The sequence below is a fragment of the Phocoena sinus genome, chromosome 12, assembly GCF_008692025.1.
Source record: "Phocoena sinus isolate mPhoSin1 chromosome 12, mPhoSin1.pri, whole genome shotgun sequence".
NCBI classification, from domain to species: domain Eukaryota; kingdom Metazoa; phylum Chordata; class Mammalia; order Artiodactyla; family Phocoenidae; genus Phocoena; species Phocoena sinus.
In genome coordinates, this window is record NC_045774.1 from 1,339,100 (window position 1) to 1,360,359 (window position 21,260).

The 21,260-nt window shown below is 51.8% G+C and overlaps 1 protein-coding gene across 4 annotated transcripts in view; it reads right to left on the reverse strand.

The window, feature by feature from the left end:
- The window catches only part of SMOC2 (SPARC related modular calcium binding 2), a 155,987-nt gene that overhangs the window by 96,517 nt on the left and 38,210 nt on the right, over positions 1-21,260 (reverse strand). For all 4 annotated transcript variants that reach the window (XM_032651391.1, XM_032651390.1, XM_032651393.1 and 1 more), the window contains exons 2-4: positions 12,102-12,273; positions 1,821-1,927; positions 749-848 (exon numbers count right to left, since the gene is read on the reverse strand). In XM_032651391.1, the coding sequence (XP_032507282.1) occupies positions 749-848; positions 1,821-1,927; positions 12,102-12,273 (379 nt within the window). The remainder of the gene's footprint in view (positions 1-748; positions 849-1,820; positions 1,928-12,101; positions 12,274-21,260) is intronic.

Genomic DNA, 21,260 nt, shown 5'->3' on the forward strand with positions numbered 1-21,260 from the left:
CTGAATCTTTTATAACATTTTTGGTAAAATATTAATGGAAAACAGACCATTTTATAGATTCTTCTCCTGCCAATATTATTACCTTCAGTACATGAGGTCCTCTTATGAGTAATAAAATAACACAAATAAACCATCTGGAAAGGGATCTGTGACGAATGAGCCACTTTTTCTTTGCAAATATATACATACAAACGCAGAAATGTTTGCTTTTCTCGGCCAATGAAAGCATTTGGTCATTTCCGCTGATGACCACGGTCCCTGTGGTTATTTCTAAACACTAAGAGCCCCGAATTGCCATAACCTACTGTGGTTCAGACCCAGATCCTCCATTCCTAAGCTCTCTTAAAAACAAAGTTTTCGGGCTTCCCTGGTGGAGCAGTGGCTGGGAGTCCGCCTGCCGATGCAGGGGACACAGGTTCGTGCCCCGGTCCGGGAGGATCTCACATGCCGTGGAGCGGCTGGGCCCGTGAGCCATGGCCACTGAGCCTGCACGTCCGGAGCCTGTGCCCCGCAACGGGAGAGGCCACAGCAGTGAGAGGCCCGCGTACCGCAAAAAAAAAAAAAAAAAAAAAAAAAGTTTTCATAATACTTTGGGCTTTGTCCAGTGACTCAAATCCATTCCCAACATTCCTCATAATTCCACCTAAACTGAATTTCTTTTCAGTTATGAGCAAACATTTGTAAGATGATCAGAAAGCAGCCAATAATGTCAGTAGCAGTTTCACCTCGTAAATTCAGTTGGACCTACCGGGACACCTGGGCGTCTTGTGGGCCACGGCGGTGCCGCTGATGGGTCTCCCGTTGGGTGTGACGCACCAGCAGTACCCCGTGTAGCTGTGGCACTGGACCTGCAGGAGGGACGGCATGGGACGGGGCAGTCAGTGCGAGTGGCGCCCGCCCTCCGTGAGGCCCCCTCCACCACCTGCAGCCCAGCCTCAATTCCAACGCAGGTCCAGGAGGCCTGGTGCTTCCTGAGCCCTTGCGTTTGAACACCCGGCAAACAACCTGTGATGCTCTGGAACCTGGGATCTTAGGGACAAAAGGGACCAGAGGTGTTATATAGTGAAGGCCGGTGGGCGCCAGCCCGTAACTGTTCAGTATCTAATCCTTCATCTTTGCGATGGGACCCGAGCCCACATCTTAACAAGAGGGAAACCCAGGCACCAAGGAGTCAGGACAGACAGGAGACTGCGGTCCGGCTGCCAGCGGGATGTCCCTTCACTGCCCCAGCTCCCCACCACCGCCAGCCAGCCAGCGTGGACACCACCCATGGCTCCAGCTTCTCTCTGTCTCTCTCTCTCCTTCCTGAGTCTTTCAAAGGTCAAATGATTGTTGTAAAAATACACAGAGCTCACATCATTATTGGATGGCTCACAGCAGATCCTGTCTTGTGTGTGGTTTTTTTTTTCCTACCAAAAGCGATGTCAGTTAGCGTAGTATTTCAGGAATTTGTTTCCCTTAATAAGAAATCATAGTATTGGCAAAACAATATTGACACACTCCAGATAGAGCACTGGGTGATTAGACGCCACCACTGGCTAACGAGGTGACCCCAGAAACCAGATGTGACCTTGGCGTGTTCTCCTCCGCAACTAACAGCGAATCGGAGTTGGAGGCTCAGCCGTGAGCCGGCCTAGAGGAAGCCGTGCGGTCCGTCTCCCAGCAGTGAGGGGGGACGGCACGGCCGTGACAGGAGCACGTGCGCCGGGGAAGGACTCGCCCTGTTTGTGACAGTGACCCCCTCGGGAGGAACCACTCTGAGATAGGAAGGAAGACCCCCGCCCCGTGAGAGGCCCGCCGCCCCGCCCCGGGTTGCACACCTGGCTGTAGGTGCCGTCGTCGCTGCACTCGGGGACGAACACCTGCTGCAGCTCCTTCCGGGCTTGTTCCTGGGTGTACTTCCTCTCGGCCACGCACCTGGACACGTCTGCGGGGAGGCACAGGGCGAGGGCGGCAGTCAGGCCGCGGGATGCACTGCAGAGGCACCGCCCGCGCGAGGGGCTGGGGCCAGAGGGGCCCGGCGCGGAGGATGGCTGCCCGGCGGGCGCCCGGCCAGCAAGCAGGATCCCCGTGGGGAGGCCGGGCCTCGGCGGGAAGGGACGCTATTCTCCCAGAAGCCGCGGCTCTGAAAGGCCACTCGGCTTGCCCGTGGCGAAATGTGGACTCTGCTTCCCAGACAATGCGAGACGGACAGTAGCCCGCCGGTCACAGACAGACTCTCGGATCCTAGGAGGTCCGTCGGAGCACAGGGGCCAGGCCACGCGCCAAGTGGGGACCGGGTCTAGGAGCCCAAAGGCACTGCCCTGGAGGGAGGGGGGCAGGCGGGCACCCTGGGGTTACGTGCCTTCCTGCCCTCGGCTGCGGCCCAGGGGACCCGGTCTGTGGTCCCATCTGTGGGACCCATCTGTGGTCCACCCTTGTCCACCCGGCAGCCTCTTTCCTCTGCATCTGAGTTTCTTAGGATGTGAGAGTGATACCAGGCTCCTGCGCTTCTCACCTCAAGTGGAAAGTCCAACAGTAAATCAGATCAAAGGGTCAAATATCTCTATCAGTCCTCGCACTGAGCACACGTCTCCACACGTTCACGTGAAAATACCACAACAAGATGATTTGATACAAAGCACAATACTGTTCCCTAGGAAGATATCCCCGGGACACCGTAAACTAGTAGAAAAGGGAAAGACTGAAACAGTCAGGCCCGTCTAACCCAGCTCTGGATGGCAGGAATGAGGAAACAGACACCAAGACCCACCGTGGAGGCCTGCGACGGCGGGAAGGCAGGCCTGGGAGCCGCCAGCCTGCTCCATCTGAAGCGGTACCAGAGCCTGTTCACTCCTGCCGCTTGTCTCAGGACCCAGGAGGAGTTACACAGGTGGGCCAACCCCCGATAGGGGCCCCTCTTCTCGCGACCACAGGCCGTGCAGAATCTGCGTCCACCGTGGGGAAGCACGTGCCCAGGGCTGCCACCACTAGCCTCACGCCCTCAGGCAGCACCCCAGGCACACGTCTTAGTTCTTTAGACCGTCATCTGATGTAGCTCCTTGGAATTTTAGAAGTTGAAAAGAATGGCTTTCCCCATTTTTCTTAAGTGTTTCCAGATTTAAATTACAAGTTGTCTAGATCTGGAAGGCCCTCTGGACACTGAGATACTGCTTCAAACGTGTCCACTGCCCAGCATTTTTAGATGGTGACTTTCTGACTGCTTGGTAGTAAAACCTCTTGGCTACAACGAAATGCCATTTGGGCACGAGCTCCAGGGCTCGGGGCTGCCTGTCCTGCAGTGTCCGTGTCTGAATACTGACTCTGCTGCCGGAAGCCCTCATCTTGGACTCTGTGGAAGCCCCGTGGCAGCCGCCTCCAGCAAGATGGGCCTGCGCATCAGGCGGAACGCGTCCAGGCAGGCTCAGGCCTCACGTCTTGATCTGCATTTTTGCCAGCACTCGGCAACATGTGGTTTTAACGTAGCCTGTGTTTTAGCTGAGGAGAAATCACTGCTCTGCTGGACTTCTGTCCTCATTTTTTTAGCATAACCTGTGGTTTGACTGTATCTAAAAGGAAAAGTGACATGAGTTCTCAGCTTGCGAGGTCTCCACGAGGGTACAGACGGGGTTACAAATTACTTCTAACGTTTGAACTATTGTGGAACACGCCAAAAACGCAGACATTTCCCAAACCACCTACGGGCCCCGTTCCGGGCTCCAGTCTTCTGGAAAAGACTCCGCATTTGCCACTGGCGGGAGAGCTCTCAAACCTCTCACACGGACGGCACGTTCAATTCCGGGTTTACGTCTGGCACGTGGCTGACGACTCAGCCACAGGAAACCAGGAAGACTTTGCGGCAGGAACTGCAGGGCCCGTGTCGAGCATCCCTGAGAGCAAGTCTGTAGCCGCCTACTAGGCAGGAGCGCTCTTTGCCTCACACCAACTGCCTGTTACTCCCTGATCCCGGAAAGCGTTAGTCAGGGGCAGGGCCTTCGCTCCTGAGAAGGGGCCGAAGAGCGTCCGCCACATCCATCCTACGGAAATACGGAAACACGCTAGGGAGTTCGCCCCAAATTAGTAACATCTCCCTAGTGTTCTTTCTACTTTGTTTTTTATTTTATTGTGGTTAGGGCACTTAACACGAGGCTGACCCTTTCAGAAAGTTTCTGCGTGTACAGCGCACTGTCGTTAACGCCCCCTTGAGCTGTGGCCCCCGGCCGAGGTCCGGGACGGCTCATCCTGTGTGGCTGGAACGCTCCCCCCTGTGCCCTTAACATCGCTGTAAACCATATGTGGTTAACAGACACACTCTGGAGGCTGAATTAAATGCCCTTCTTTATAGAAATCAAAACATTAAGCACAGCCTCAGAATTACATTATTCTCAGTTTTTCCAATTTGTCCATCACTTTTAAGTGGAACAGAAAGGTTCAACAGTCTTGGAGCTGAATTTACAGGTGATACATTTCTTCCCTAATTATATTTTCTCTCTTTACGCTTCCTGTGGTGAGATTAAAAATTAAGCAGGGGGCTTCCCTGGTGGCGCAGCGGTTGAGAGTCCGCCTGCCGATGCAGGACACACGGGTTCGTGCCCCGGTCCGGGAAGATCCCACATGCCGCGGAGCGGCTGGGCCCGTGAGCCGTGGCCGCTGAGCCTGCGCGTCCGGAGCCTGTGCTCCGCGACGGGAGAGGCCACGGCGGTAAGAGGCCCGCGTACCGCAAAAAAAAAAAAAAATTAAGCGGGTGCTTAACTGTGCAGGGGCCTTGTTGAGATTTTACTCTGGACACTTTACTTTTAACTGTTTGAGAATGAAATCCTCAAAACGTGGGCACGACAATTTGCCCTTACTCTGGGGCCACTACACACAACATAAAAGTGCACAATTCAGTGGTGTTCAGTGCATCCGAAATGTTGTGTAACCACCACTTCTATCTGGCTCCAGGACATTCTCATCTCCACAGGGAAGCCGATCGCCCTCCCCCCCAACCCCACCCCGGCAACAGCACTCTGCTCTCCGTCCCTATGCATTTGCCTATTTTGGACATTTCATATAAATGGAATCAAAGTGTGTGACAGTGTGTTTTCAATGTCCATCCACGGCGTTACCTGTGCCGGCATTTCATTCCTTCTTAGGGCTGAAGGATGTCCATCGTACGGACACACCGCAGCGTGTGTATCTGCTCTAGTACTGATGGACATTTGGGCTGTTTCCACCTTTTGGTGATTATGAGTTATGCTGTTCCGGGCACTCACGTACAAACTTTTGTTTGAACCTCTGTTTTCAAGTCTTATGGATATATATACCTGGAGGGGAATTTCTCGGTCCTACGATAATTCTGTGTTCAATTTATAGAGAAAACACCAAACTGTTTTTCACTGTGTATGAACCATTTTACATTCCTGCCCCAAAATGGGCAAGCATTCCAATGTATCCACATTTCCACCAATAATTATTTTCTGTGTTTTTCATTTTTAATTGTGATAGCCATCCTAGTGGGTATGAAGTGGTATCACATAACTTTTCGGTTCATAGTAATTTTTAAAGTATGATCAATTTTTACCTCATAGGAAAATCCAGCTTAACTGAAAATTATAATATTTTAATTAAATCAAAGCATGAAGCTACTTCTAATCAAGGACTTCAATCATTTTACTAGACCAAAGAAAAACTTTTGCTTTGATACAAATTTGATCATACTTTTTAGAAAGTTTTTGTTATCTGAAAGAGCAGAGACTTTACAAATGATTTCTTCCCTGTGTTTAGTAATAATGAGTTTTGTAAGCAACTTATTTACCTAGTTGTTAATTGTTTTCTCTCAACTGCAAAGTGAAAGAGATTCCTTTTCCAGGGGATCACAAAACGTGTCTATGCGTCAAGATACATTAGTACGGAAACTATCGAGATGCACTGCTTGCTCTAAACTGGAAATAAACGGCCATGTTTTATAGTGGTTGTTTCTAATGATGGTTTTCATTTAAACAGGAAGCAAATCATTTCCTACTTTGCTAACATCACTCACAACAGGTTTAAGCAATTATTGGAAGAGACAGATTTGCTGCACATTTTATGCAGAAGAATTTTGGAGAAGAAGAGTTAAAAGGCCCCGAGGAGGCCCAGCCAGAACAAGGTCATGGAGCACTGATGTTTACAGGCGGTCCTGACCCTGACCGCCCCTGAGCCCGGGAGCTCTTCTTGTGGGGTCCTCTGTCCATCACACACAGGATGACATGGAAACATTACCCAGAAGAAAGTGGATCGCGTGTCCTTTAACTCTTCCTGTGTGAGTCCTCACCCCAGAGACAGAGCCGCTCAGCAAGCTCCTTACTGAGGCAGAAATCCTTGCGGATATGGAATTATTTCAGAGTCCCATTATGAAATGTACAATGAAAGGCTACACTGGGTATTTTTCGGGTCAACAGACCTACTGACCCTGGACCTAGCAGGGCGACTACATGGTGATGGTTTTGAGCACGGTGGTATCAACTCTCTGGGGACACAGTTCTCACTGCTGGGTCCCCGTGGCCAGCACGGGGGCTGCTCGGACAAGGCCGGGGTCAGAACAAACAAAGCTGACGAGGAAGCCAGCTCTCCCTTAGTAGTGGCTGCAGAAACGATAGCCCGAGGGTGACAGGCCTTTAGTTTTATTGGCGCCGAATGAAGGCAGACCCTGTGTTTCAAAAGTTGGAATATTGTACCCACCCGTAATTTTGAAGGGCCGCCTCCCAGGAAAACGAGGAGTTCTGTGCTGCAATGTTCTTTGGCATAAATGATACAGAAGGCTGTGCTCTGATAAAGGACCGGCAGGACTCCAAGGAAGGCTCCCCGCCCACCCACCTGCAGCCGCCCACCTCAGGCAGAGCCACGGCAAGTGTCCAAGCCGTCCCTTGACCAGAGGGAGCATCTCAGAGCCGAGGAGAAAGAAACTGAGTTTTCATCGTAAGTATTATCATTGTAAACGCATCAAGACAGAAACAAATTAGAAGAGGAAAAGCCAGGGTACATAATTGGGGTGGCCAAGTCCTAAAGGAAAAAGAGTAAGATAAAGTAGAAATGACTGCAAGAGTATATAAAAGTATTCCAACGTTTTTTACACCATTTATCCAGGGACAACTGATCAGAAGCAGCTCTGTGACGACTAATCGCCAGTGTCATCAGCGCATCACCCCCGGGCCCCGTGCAACGATCCCAGGGTCCTTTTGTGTGAAGTCTGGCTGCAAACCTTCACAGGGCAGACTGACTGAGGCCACGTTGTGCTTGCCGCAGCTCCTCTGATGAACTAACCTTGGAGGATACAGGGTTGCTAAAGCGAACAGAGAAAAGATTTTTTTCACAAACATTTCAAAAAGTTCTGTTGTGTTCCTGACCCTGGCTTGAACGCGAGAGCAATGGCCCTACCTCTCTCTGTGTCTGCTTCAGTCTATAATGAGGGCGCTTCTAACATCAGACCTGTTAGAACAGCGTGAAGGAGTTAAGGTCAACAAGACTGGGGTAGGGTTTCTGCAAGGGACAAGCGCCAGCAAGATTAAAACGTCCTGGAGCCACACATGTAAAGGGCACTTCCGAGCCTGCCTGTGGGCGAAAGGAGGCTGATGAGAAACAGCAGGAAGCAGGGACACAGACCCCCGAGAGGACCGGGCAGGAGACACGGGCGCGCGCACACGTGTACATAGGTACATGCACGAGACACACATACACACCCATACACGCGGGTGCGTGTCCACACACACACATGCACGTGTACCTATGCACACGTGCCACACGCCCTGCATAGACTCCTCTCACGGAAATACCTGTTTCATTGAAGAAAATGATGGCAGGTTAACTGATTTCCAGCAACCAAGCTGCACCCTGGCCCTCGGCGCCGCTGTGGGTTAACAAAGCCTCCAGGTGACGCTACGTGGGAGCGTCCAGGTGCTCTGCCTCCTTCAAAGGCAGTGTCATCGTAAGCCTGAGGAAAACGGCCAGTGATGAAGCTTCCAGCCCACCTCCTGGCTCTCCAAGTCTGAGGAAAGGCTTCGGGAGGAGCGCACGTTTACGATCAGAAGACTCTTCGGAGGGAAGGAATTCCTCGTGTTCCTCTGACCCGACCGCCCTGTTTCAGAGGCAGGTGGAGCCCTCTTGGCCTGGCCCCTTAGCGCTGGTTCCATGGTCCCCCGACCCCTGGGAGCTTGCGAGGTGCAGAGGCCAAGACCTCGCCCTCCCGACCCCATCTCTGCCCCACGTGGAGATCCACAGCCCGCTGCCTGGCCACACCAGTAACATCAGAGGTACTGCAGCTGGGCTGCGGGCACCACCGCTGTTAGGTTTTACATCGTGTGTTTTAATAAAATTGAAGTACACAGAGCACTTCAGAGAGCGCGGTACTGTACCGACCGGAGGTGACAGGCACCCTCCGGCCTCGCAGAAATTCTGCTTGAAAACCTCGGTGCTTTCAGGGGCGACAGCCCTGCTGACCACGTGTGTGGTTTGCGCCTTCCTCGGAATTTCCAGAAATGCGGGGCTGGGAGCCTGAGCTCTCTCCCTGCAGGACTCAGCGGAGCGCACACCGAGCCCCGGTCAGCAGGATGCCCCCTGCAGGTGGCCTGGGTCACACACAGGGAAGAGGACGGTCACGCGGTCCTGAGGGCCAGGCCTGCCCAGAGAGCGCTAAGGTAACGCCTGGTCACAGCAGCCCAGCAGGGAGAGAGGGCCCGTAAGGCGCGCTGACGCTTCTAGGCCAGTGGTCACTATGTGTCCAGAGTGAAAGCCCAGGGTATTCGCAGGGAGAGAACAAGGGCTCTGGAAACTCGCCATAACCGCGATATTAATAATAACCCCCGTCGAGGGGCAGGGGTCTGTCTCCTCGACATTGTGGACCCCTGTGCACTCATATGCCAGCCACGCTGTGACCCACAGAGACCCCAACGCTGCCAGGGGGTCGCTCTGCAATGACGAGCAGGACGGTGACCATAAGACTCGGGCTGCGAATGAGAAAGGGGACGACGGGTATCAGGAAGCACTTTGTAACCATGTTTCTTTTCTTACTCACTGGTCACTAAAAAGCCAGGTCTCAGAAATCTCCAGGAAGTTGTTTCTGTCAGATATCCTTTATAATTCTGTTTCCAGAAATCTTAAAATAGTTCCAAGAACCACTGGTATCTAGACTTTTCTTCTTCTTTTCCGTCTTCTCCCTTTTTTCTTTTTTTTTTTTTTTTGACTTTTTGATTCAATGTCAGAGATTTTTCTTGAAAAGAAAGGCCCAATGGTCTCAGATCAAAAGAAAAATATTAATGTGTTTGCTGAGTTCTAAAAACACAAACTCCACAAATTTCTAAGAAAATATGAGAAAAATCCATCAGTGTAAACCAGTGCACTTCTGTTCAAGGGCTTCCCTGGTGGCGCAGTGGTTGAGAGTCCGCCTGCCGATGCAGCGGACGCGGGTTCGTGCCCCGGTCCGGGAGGATCCCACATGCCGCGGAGCGGCTGGGCCCGTGAGCCATGGCCGCTGAGCCTGCGCATCCGGAGCCTGTGCTCCGCAACGGGAGAGGCCACAGCAGTGAGAGGCCCGTGTACCGAAAAAAAAAAAAAAAAAAAAAATGCAGCTTCACACTTGCCAAGTTGATACTACGATACACCAGCCAATTTCAAAACCGGGAATAATTTAGAGCAAACGCGGATGAATATTCGTATTCCGCGCAGTGGAAGTGCCATTTCAATCTCCTTCTCCCGCTCTCACCTTCATAGCAGAAAGCTCTCGACCTGGGTGTGGTGCGGAATTGGCAGTGGTTGTGCCCTTGGGGACAGAGGGATGTAACAGCAGCACCTGCCCGGGGAGCCAGGACACCTGTTTCTGGTCCATCAGCACCAGGGTCCCCTCCCATTCACTGTGAACCCTTCCTGCCACGTGGTCCCGGGGCAGGCTGGGGGGTGTTAAATGCTGGACACATGGGGACAGGGTGGGGAAACGAGGCAATGTAAATCAACTGGAATGAAGGAGCCGCTCCTGTCTGAGGAGGGTCTGCTCCCGTTCAGAGCTCGGCTCCGGGGAAAGGCTGCGTCTGTGGGAAAAGACGGTCTGCAGACCGGGAAGCCCTTCTCCGGGCAGCCCCAGCGTGGACCAGACTCAGATCACCCACAGGAGAGGGCTGAAAGCAGACGCTTCAGAGCTCCAACTCCCCCAAATCTACAGTGTCAGAGGTACCTGATGCCCAGTTATCTCAAACTATGTTGTACAACTAACAATGTCTCTTTAAAGTAACTTTAATATTTGCTACCCTTGGCAACCAAAGCACCAGATAACCTTGACCTCGAAGTTTACAGGTACCTTCGCATTATTTTTATTTTAATCCTTTTGATTTAAACTAAACTTGTTTTTAGGAAATAAGTTTTGTTTTTACCTACTTCTTCCTTATCACATTTTTTAAAGATTTTTTTTTTTGATGTGGGCCATTTTTAAAGTCTTTATTGAATTTGTTACAATATTGTTTCTGGCCTATGCCTTGGTTTTTTGGCCATGAGGCATGTGGGACCCCAGCTCCCCAACCAGGGATGGAACCTGCACCCCCTGCATTGGAAGGTGAAGTCCCAACCACTGGAACGCCAGGGAAGTCCCGTCCCTTATCACACTTTTTGTGTCACAAATTTATGGTATGAAACTTCTTCAGTGAGGTGTGAGAATCCCAACCAAGGGAATTATCCAGAAGAAAATTAGGCTGGATCCAAACACAAATAAGCTAACAGTGACATCACCAAAAGGCCATCTGCGCTTAATTCCAATTTACCGTCCCTGTGCAAAAGCAACCCACCATGGACTCTGCAGAGCTCGAAGTGGGAGGCTTGGGAGAGCGACCTCAACTGTGGGACACAGAGGCCTCTGGTGTCAATGTCCACCCAGACAGATGGACGGCCTCTGGCCTCTGTCCAATGAACCCACCACAGACGCCCACGGAGACTATGGCCAACACAGAGGCTTAATATGGCGGCTTCCTCATCGTCCTCCGACAGAGCATTTGACGGGAATTATCCTCCTAAAGGACACTTGATGGGGGTTCTCTAAAGGAACAGGGCACCAAAGAGGATGGTAAAACTCAAACTTTACTGCCACCTCCACAGCACCTGTTCTCACAAGCTAAGTCAGCACAGGCCATTGTTTTTAGAAGGTTCTCTAAAAGGTAGATCACCTGATACTTGAATTCATTCTTAGGTCACTTCTCATTTCTCAGCACAGATACCCGAGGTGTGTAACAACAATCAAGGCATAAAGTTACATCCAAACTTCTCTCCGAGGGACGTGTGTAGGGCACACAAACCAGACACACGTGGGAGGTGAGTGCTGGGCTGCCCTGACGCCTGTGGGCAGAGTGTCCCGCGGGGTGTCAGCGGGAGCGGCGCCCGCGTCCAAGGACCGGCAAAACTCTGTCTTTGTCACGTAGAGCAGTGGCTCCAACCTGTTCACTTAGGATGTGTCGCATTACGAAAGGAAGAGCAAATTACTCGAAACCTGGCAGATTGTTGGCGCTAACGGCTAAACACTGCAGAACACTGTCTCAAGGGTGTTTTAGCCCGTGTGGCTTTTTTTCCTAGATAATAAGACAAAGAAGGTTAAATCTTTTCTGAAATTGACTCTATCTGTGCTTGAAACATCAGCGTGTTTTGCTGAGTCAAACCCTTCACTAACGCGGGAAGCATTTCAATGTTTCGCTCTAAGCGGTGCTTGTTAACTCCAAATCTGCTTCTTAGATCGGGAAAATTGAAAATTACAAGTGTGAAATCAGCACCCCCCCAAAAAAAAATCACTGAAAACGGCACAGGTGCTATTACACACTCCCCACAGGCTGAAAGGTGAAATGAGAAGGAGTTGGAAGAACCAATAAAAAAAACTGGTGAGAATAATCTTAAGAGACTTTGGAAACATTCTGTGAAACCCTTGGATAAATTTGTGTCACGATGTCATAAAACATTCTAAGAAAAGAGAGCATTCAACAAGAAAAAAAAATGACTCAGAAATGACTCTTCTCGCTACGTGCTCTCAACATAAACCCTTGACATTTTACGGAGAAAACCTTAGCCAGATGAAAATAAAGCGCATGGGTGTACGCTTCAGTGACTGATTCTTGAACAAATGATCGAAAGCAACTTACCTTTGCAGTTTCCACGGTAAGCAATCTCTAGCCGGGGGTCTTTGCACTTGGCGCGCTGGAATTCACAGCGAGACAGGAAGGTCCTCCCGTCCGAGGCGCAGAGGGGTTTCTGGGTGGGACCCCCACAGTCCAAGCTGCAGTCCTTGTCCTTGTCTTGGTCGACTCTCAAAAACTTGGAGGAGCAAAGAAAAAAGAAGCCAGACATCTCAAAGAGTGTTCGATGGAAAGCATAAGGCTATCTGAGGCCACTTAGAGCCAGGGGATGTCCCAGACACATGGTGGGAAGCTCTGAAAACTCCGACCTCCATCTGTTTCACACATCTGGATAACTGGTAACTTCTCTGCTCGGCATTTGGTGGCTGAACCCCTGAAGGCTCCACCGCTGGCCTGGGACGCCGTCCAGGTCTGCACGGGGGTGCACATGTTCTGCGCACCTTTAATAATCTGAATAGCAATGTTTTTCTTTGAGTTTGTGAATTCAGTGCCTGGTTGACTCCTGCATTCACCAGGTTTTGCCATCACCTTGGAAGTCGTGGGCATCAGAAGTGCCCTGCCGGCCTGGAACCGGGGGACAGTCTCTCCCTGTTGGACAGTTCCACACAATCTCACCTCCGTCCCAGGACCCAGGGCTGCTGGGGTGGTGTGAGCATGGAGCCCCTGCCCCAGGGTCCCCTCCGTGCAGTCCCCGTTGACCGTTCTGGGGTCCCCATCCTCTGACGGCCCGGACACAGGGCTTCAGAGCTCGCAGCATCTCCCAGTGGGGCTTAGATCCGGCCACCTGCTCCCACACCTGCCCTCCTTGGACCGCTGATGGCACACCCTGCTCACCCCCCGGGCTTCCGAACCCCCCGTGCGTCCCACCCTCTGTCCTGTGTAGGCCTCCTCAACCCAGACGAAGCAACAAACACGAAGATGAATCCAATAAAGCTTCAAGCTCTGGGAAGTGGAGCCATCACGAGCCTTTGGTCGCTGGAATGTCACCTGCCCTTCACAGGTGTTTGCTCTGATTTATGGAGCCCTAGTGATTTATTAAAGGAAAGAGAGAAAACACCGAGCTGTGGTTACTACTCAATACTCCACAGCAGTGTGTAGAGCCCTGGCCTCTGTGTATATCTGAACAGGTTTATTTGGTATGTTTGCCCCGGTAATATTTACAGGGGCAGAGACAGCTCTACTCACAGCAACCCCTCCCCTGTCCCAGTCTGAGCTGGAGGAAGAGAGGGAATGAACTTTAGCAAAATTGCAGGGACCTCATCAACTTGTTCCCTCATCAGGAAGAGACAGAAAGGACATTCTCAAACTCAGGGTGCTTCGCTCCTTAAAAAGATACCCACCCTCTCCCCTTGCGTCTCTGAGTGTCCTAGCTGGCGATGTGTAAAGACCTACCGAAGCTGAAGCTGAGATGAAGCTACAGGGGGAGGAAGGCCCCATGGGGGGACAGCTGTCCAGGGAGCCACATCGCTCCCGGGGTCCAGACAGGGTCCTCACAGCCCCACCTGGGGTCCTGGGGAGTGCACTGTGGCAGGGAGGGTGTGAGGGACAATCCCTCGGCGTGTTTGGTTGGGAGCTGAGGTCCCTGGCCATTTCCCGGATTTCTGGAGAAAGGCTCCAGCCAGGAGGCAGGTCATGGGCGCCTGGAGGGGGACGGTTCTTTGTTCAGTGGGGCCCCGGGACACAGGAGAGACATTCTGCAGGCTCTCATTTTTCCTAAGAAGTTCACTTGCTAAAATGATCTGTGCTTATTTTAACCAAGAGGCAAGTGAAAACGGATCATTACCTTTCCAAGATTTTGCAACAACAACAAAAGTGTTCTTTTACTAAAAATGGGTAAAGCAAGGCCATAAGCACATTTGATTGAATTCTGTCATTGAGGGGTTTCAACCCCTTGTTTCTCTTTCCCCGAAACTGATTCATGAGGATCAACTCTCCAGCCACGATGGCACACCCCAGGCAGCGGCAGCTCCCAGGAGACAGGAGCGCCCAGAGGACCGCACCTGAGGAACTCCATCCGCGCGAAACACTGCTCCTCTTACAAAGTCACTGCCTCACCTCATTCCTCTCCTCACAAGCATTTGAGTTTTCGTAGACTTGTTCTTGTGACTCGCAGCTGGCCTGGAACAGAGCGGTTTTGTGCAAGAGAAAGAAAGATAGAGAGACAGAGGCCACCAGGGGAGCAAACTTGACCGGGAAACATCTCGGGACCTTCGCAGGCCCAGTGCACACAGAGGCCCGCCCAGAAGCAGCTCCCTTCTACTTTAGATGACAACCTGAAATAACCTAAATCCTGCTAATTTTTGTGCTTAAGAGGTGGTCTATTTGTATTTCCTGAAACCCCAAGTGAGGAAACGCGGACGACTTAGGGAAAGACGTTGTAATTATCGTTTTCTCTGAATGTAGAGAGGCAGAGCCTCTATTTTTTATTTTTTTAAAAAGCTGAGCATTCAGGCGCTTGCAATTTGACCATAATTCTCAATAATTTAATGATGTAGAACAAACAACGGAACTGTTCCTTCTCAGAAATGAGGGAATTCACACTTTCTGCATGTTTCTCCCCCTCCCCGTTTTTAACAGCAATTTAATTCCAGGGGAGACAGTGTACAGAGGAAAATGAGCTTTTAAGGGAGCTGGATTCTTTGCTAAACAAAGCCCTGGAGGGAAAATAAAATAGTCCTATTCTAAAGAATTTAGCGTTCACTAAAGAACTTGGTTGAGGGTCTTCAAACTAGTTCAGATAAAAGGTACTTTGGCAAATTTAAAAGGAAATCAATTACACCTTGAACAGCACTATTAAAACAACGACCTCAGGGTCCCAGGGCCCCGTCTCCTTTGCTTTCACGAAGCAGGGCTGTCTGCACAGGTGCCTTGCGGGGGAGGGGCAGAAGGAAGCTAAGGGGGTGCGTGGTGCGGTGCCTGCCTGGAGGTCATGCGACTCCTGCAGTGGAAACAGTAGGTCAAGTGCAAACGGATTAAAGATGTGATCCGTCTTCTGCTTAATAAATGCATGGGTTTAAGCCAGAGGAAAAGCCGGAACAAAATGAAAACATGTAAGAAACGGGTTAAAACACTCTTAATACGGATGAATTTCCTCACTGTGATATGGATATCTGATTAGAATATGGGATAACACATGGTATGGGTTAACATTAAGAAAAACATTTCTGAATTACATAATCCGGCAGCTGTAAGATTCCCCAAAGCAAGAACCTTCTAAATAATGAGCCACCGGGAAATGAATGTAGCTTCCAAGTAAGTGTGTTAGTGTGACACGAGGACGAGGCTCATACACTGGGGGTGAGATGGGTTAGAACCGCGAGGGCCTCTGGGGCATGGGTGAGTCTGGGGGGTTTGAGAAAGTGATCTTGTACCACGGGGAGAAGGTGGGGACACCGGGGACACGGTTATAAACACACCTGCTAAAGGGCAACTTCTCCACTTTAGAGGCGAAGCTTTCGCAGATTTCAGGAAAGAGTTCCCTACTTTCTAGTGGAACAGAGAACCCGAACCTATGACACAAACACGGAGATGGTGTTTTAGAGCCTCCAGCCTGAAGCTGAGACGTTTGAGTGAAACACAGCTGCTGCCCCGAGTTCTCCCCCAGAGACACAGCCACTCATTCATTCACTCATTCCCTCACTCATCAATCCATTCACTCATTCATTCGTTTGCTGGAACTAACAAAAGCCAATCGTGCGTGTTTTACAAACGCTCTCCTGCAGTATTTTCATTGTCTGCCTCTTTTTCACACTCTTTAAGGACGTTGTATTTCTAAGGTAGATCAAAAGTCAGGTCCAGCTTGAACTGGACTTGTTCAGTAAGTGTTGAGGGACAGCCCTCTGCCAGGCTTTTTCCTGGACTCCAGGAGGGGCGTGGGGTAGGGTTCAAAGGCGGTCCTGTCCTCACAGAGCTTAAGTTCCAGAGGGCAGCGAACACAGCACCACAAAGCATCACGACGGCATCTAGGCCAACGAATAACCATCGCGTGGTGCAGTGGGAAAGCCCAGGAATGAGACGGGATGTGGCCTGGAATCCCAGGGCACAGGTCACCAGAAGCAAATCAGGAACAGCGACGTCATGCAGGTCTGCTGTGGGGTCAGTCTGGTGACTGGCCTACAGACCAACGAGCTGGGAGGCACCCTGAGGACCGGGGCGGCTCAGGGGTGCCAGGGGTCCGGGTAGCTGGTCCCCTTCCTGCCGCCAGAACGCTCCCAACCCCGTGTTCCCCTTGTTACACACGGATGAAACCAGCGGACAGAGTCTTACAGAAAGCAACCCACTCAGTACGGTTCTCCAGCCCTCTGTAATTAACTCGGCCCAATTGCAGCGTTCATGGTGCTAACTGTAAACCAGTGAAAACTGGATTCTGCCACTGCTCGATGCTACTCAGGACGTTTAGCAAACCGTCAAAATCACAAGAGTGTGGTGTCGACTCGGTCTGTTTGTCTGTAAAACGGGAGCAATAATACTTTCTCTGCCGACTCTGAGGTAGCTGTGAGAATAACTAAAATAACGGGGTTTACACTGTGGAGAACAGGATGAAGACAAGCACGGGTGGGAAGGGCGTCTGTCCCCCAAGGGAGCTGCCTCCTTTCCAAGGCAGGCGTGGCACCAGGAGGATCGGACCCCAACAGAGACGGTGGGATCGGCTCTCTCTTAGGTGCCTGTCCCCACCCCTGCTCTCCCGACTTGAAAAACAAGCCAGCAACGTGAAGTGAAGACAACAGACTGTGGGCCTGCAAAGGGGGCTCTGTCGTAGCAAGTTTAAGACCCTGAGTGAAATAACGCAGTGAGATAGCAACGTAGTGATAACGTGTGTCACCATCATCACTTTGGGCCTCTTTGTGCCTTTTCGTTGTATTTATGGGGCATCTGTAGGAATTTAAAAACCAAGGGCAAACTATTGGGATGAATTGGTTTAGGTTTTATGACTAGATTAAAGCTATAAACCCAATAAAGAGACAGAGAGCGGCCAACAGTCTGTGCTGGAAAATGCCAGTGTGTGTGGAAGGTGGGCTGCACCGCAGGGCTCAGCGGTCAAAGAAATGGCCTTGACTTTGGAGACGGGCAGCTGCCTGTGTGACCTGGGACGGTTGTCCTTTTAGCCCAATAATCCTTGGCTTCTTCATTTGTGAAACGGAGGTGGTAACACTGTTGCCTGTTCCATCAACATTATTGGGAAAGTGAAATGAAATAGTGCAGGAGAGCATGCTTGGAGAAGGCATGCAGATGTCACTTGAAATAAGCCCTCCCAAGCAGGTATTCAAACACAGGGCGAATTCGCTCTGGAAAACCTTTACACGGTCATAAAGGTTTCAAGTCCACGGTAGGAGCATTAAGTGACCCTCCCATTTATGGTCATTTTCAAAACGAAACTTCGGAGCATGAAGTAGAAAGGGAGCTCAGTTAGGGTCAGGACAAAGAAGCAGGCTTTGCAGGAAGATGCACAGAGCGAGGGAGGTGGGCTCCACACGCAGGGTCCATGGGAAGGGGGAGCTCGTGCCTGGAGAGGGGGCCCGGCAGACGGGCCACAGCAAAGGCTGCAGGGACCCCACGGAGGACCGGACACAGGAGAGTCGTCCACCGCGTGTAGGGCACAAAGACAGCCCTCCCAGGACTGAGAAAACCCAGAGAAATGCAGCGCCACCAGCCAGACAGGGAGTGACCCCCCGGGGCACACAGGCCATTGCGACTGTTTTCTTTATCTCTGGGCTGCCTTCGCATTTTGTTTGAGTGGACACAAGGCTTTTTATAAGTGTTTTCACGGAGTCCTTGCTCGCTTCGGGTCCCAGACCCAGCCTCTCTCTGGTGCTCTGGCCTCCTCCGGTCACCGTTCGCACGGCGGGCTTTGGTTCCTGGTCCCACAACCAGGGGCAGATGCTCGGCCGTACCTCCTGCTCTGCAAACCTCGTCTCTTTCCCCCAAACCTTTCTTTTTTATTTACTTTCCTTCCCTGTCTCCACATCAATATTAATTTCGATGATGAAAGCAGAGATTTTTTCTTCTTGTCAGTACATCTTGGAGATAATTCATGAAACTCCTGGGTTTTGATTGCTCCAGGCTTAAGTTCATCGGAGAGTCAGTAGGAACTTTGTTATTCTAAAATTCTTCTTAGTAAAATATCACGTGGATAGTGCCACCTTAGTGCAAGAATTATCTTTGATCCTCACTTGAAAATTACATGACGACATTCCACCGTTACTTTTATGGTTCGGAGGTGATTCGTCTGCAGAAAGTGGATTCTACAAATGCCTTAAAACCTCTGCAGTGGAGCTGAACCTCTGCTCACACAAGCCACGCCAGTTGTTCTGAAGGTGTCACCACCCTTTCGATGACTTGAAGATGTGTAAGGAAGGCTCACAGGACTTTGGGCAGGCACTATCTTCATGAATCTACCTACGATTAAGCGCCCGTTCTCACCCAGGACCCCAAAAGAACCAAGGAATAGGCAAAATGGATGTTTAACAGCTACATGTCTTTCTCAGGCTACAACTCTGTGAGACAACGCACGTTTGGGATATGGGAGAACATTACAGTGGACCCTTGACCGATCGCGTTGGAACACCTGGGACCACAACTCTTTCAGGGTAGAGAGGGCGTGTGCTCGTCCACGAGGCCTCGCGCCCCATCACCGCGTCTGGTCTACAGTTGGTGCTCGATACATGTTCATTGTCTGAGGAGCTGTCATGACATGACCAGGTGGGACGGCTATGGAGCTACCAGGGCACGTGGCAGGGAAAAGAAGATGTTTGAACTAATAGGCCTAGGGATTCGGGACTAGTAAACAGCAGAGGCCACGACAGACATTGAAACTTTAGGACAGACACCGAAACCCTGGCACTCTCACTCTAAGTGTGTTGGGAGGAGACACACCTGCCCGACAACCTGAAAGGCCCGTCCCCCATCGCCACCCCCTGCACGGGCGCCGCTCTCGTGTGTGATTCAAACACCCCCAGCCTGAAGCACCCAGAGATCACACAGACGCCCTGTCTGTGTCTAAAAACAAAAGCGTAAATCAACCAGGAAAATAAGTATCAAGCTCGTGTCTGACTCCATTTTCCAAAGCCTCCACTCTACACACTGCAGTTGGCCACGTCACCTTCGGCTGGGGGTCAGCCCCAGGGTCCCTAGTCTCCACCCCAGATACGGTGCCTGGTACATCTGTGCACACGGACAGGGCGTGGGGATGCCTGGGGCCCTACCGTGCTCTGCGCACCAGCCCTCGGAGAGGGGCCTGCAGGTGGCATCGCTGACACGTGGCCGGATGACAGGGAGAGAGATGCAGAAAAGCTGGCACCTCCGTGTGTCCGGACGTGGCCAACACTTTGTGTTCTGTCACGACACATCGCTCATAAATCCCCTGACAGCCTCCCCGTCTCTGGAGCAGTGAAACGCACGGCACGCGGCCCCCAGCCCCTCCCTGCTATCCTTCCCTTGGAAGATCAACGTGCTCCTTGATGAGGTGACGTTTCCAAAGGCATTCAGCCAGGGTGTCTTTTTTAAGGTTCCTTCTCATTTCAAAGCATTTAGAGCAAATTACACTAAAGTACATGTTAGAGAATATTAAAGAGACCTGCAAAGCAGGGGCAATTCATCCGAAAGCAGGGACACCAGATAGTTTGCTTCTCAGCCAAACCTCAGGAGACGATGAGCTACAGGGTGGAATCGTTTCCACTGAGGACAGAACGAAAGGAGTAAAGTGGGAACCAGAAGGACAAACCCCGCTGGAAACAACAGGTGAAAATGTCGCAGTGAGACGGTCTCGTCTGCTGGCCAAGCAGGTAGAGAGAAACTGCTCCCTGGGCGAGGAACCGGGACGCACCACCCAGTCTCCAGCGCGCTCACGCCATTTCCACACTTTAAAAGTGAGAATGAACACATCGCATAAGGCCAGGGGCCTCTGATCTCCCAATAGAGACCAGGCAGAGTTCAGCTCCAAGTCTACATCCAAGCTCTGATGAGACCTGCAGAGCATCCGAAACATCGTCTGCATCCCTAACCACACCCCTGTGGTCGTGATCTTGCCCTTTCTGGGGTGAAACGCACACCCAAGCACGGTGTCGAAAGCAAGGATGTTTAGCTGCAGGCCGGGGTCATGAGAATCAGGACGGTCACTGGTCTGGTTCCTGCAGGGCTTCCCCGCGGGTCCGAGCACAAAGCAGGTTCCTAACGAGGGTCTGCTGAGTGAAGGAGCAGAAGGGAATGAGCCCCGAGAGCCCTCTGTATCCGGAGGCTGGACTACCTCACCGTCCACCACTGAGGGACGCGCACGCTCCGTGCTGGGCCAGGCAGAGAGGGGTCCCCAGGGAACGAGGAGGCACAGAGAAGACCCTCCCTCCCGCATGTGCACCTCCACCCGTCCACACAGCCACAGCCCCAAGGAGAAAGAAACCCACGGCAGGAAGTCTGACTCCCTTTCTCTGTGGAGATAAGAGCCGGATGCCTTTGGTCCACACGCCCTGGGGGCAAGGGCAGAGGATGCCCCTTTAGCATGGTGTGTCGTCAGGGCACCGATAAAGACACCGAGGGTCCCAGAGGACACCAGCCCCGCTGCCTCATTTGACCAAAGAAGAGATGGAGGCTCGCAGTGGAGCTCACCCAGCTCGTCCAGGACAAACTAAAACCAAGTCCAGGACTTTGGGCCCGGGTCCCTGCTGTTCACTCCAATCACGCACGGCTGTGAACACGACCCGGGGGTCAGGGCTGCGTCTTCCTGCCCCAGGGCACCCACTCCAAAGGCTTCAACCTGCACCCACGCACAGGACCCAGTTTTGAAAAGCAGCCTTGGAAAGACGCGCGGAAGAGGGGCTGGAGGGGGTGCCGTGGGCACGCCCCCCCTTCTGCCCTCTCGTCTCTTTTGCAGGTTTCCACCTTCTCCGGGCCTGCGGGTGATTCACGTCAGCTTCTGCACAAGTGGAAAATGGCCTATTCCCCCATCACCTCGGTTCACACGTTACAACAGATTCTTCACATTTTTAAGAGTCCCTGTTTATGTTAAGAGATAGCCAAGGCATGGGGCCTTCAAGGGGAATTCTCTTCCCAGGTTTCTGAAATGGCCCATCTGACTCTCCCGGTGCTGGCACATCACTGCTCCAAGCTGTCATCGTCACTGAAGTGCAGGAGCACGGTCTCGGAGACTGGCAGGAACAGGCTGCAGGCGCTCCT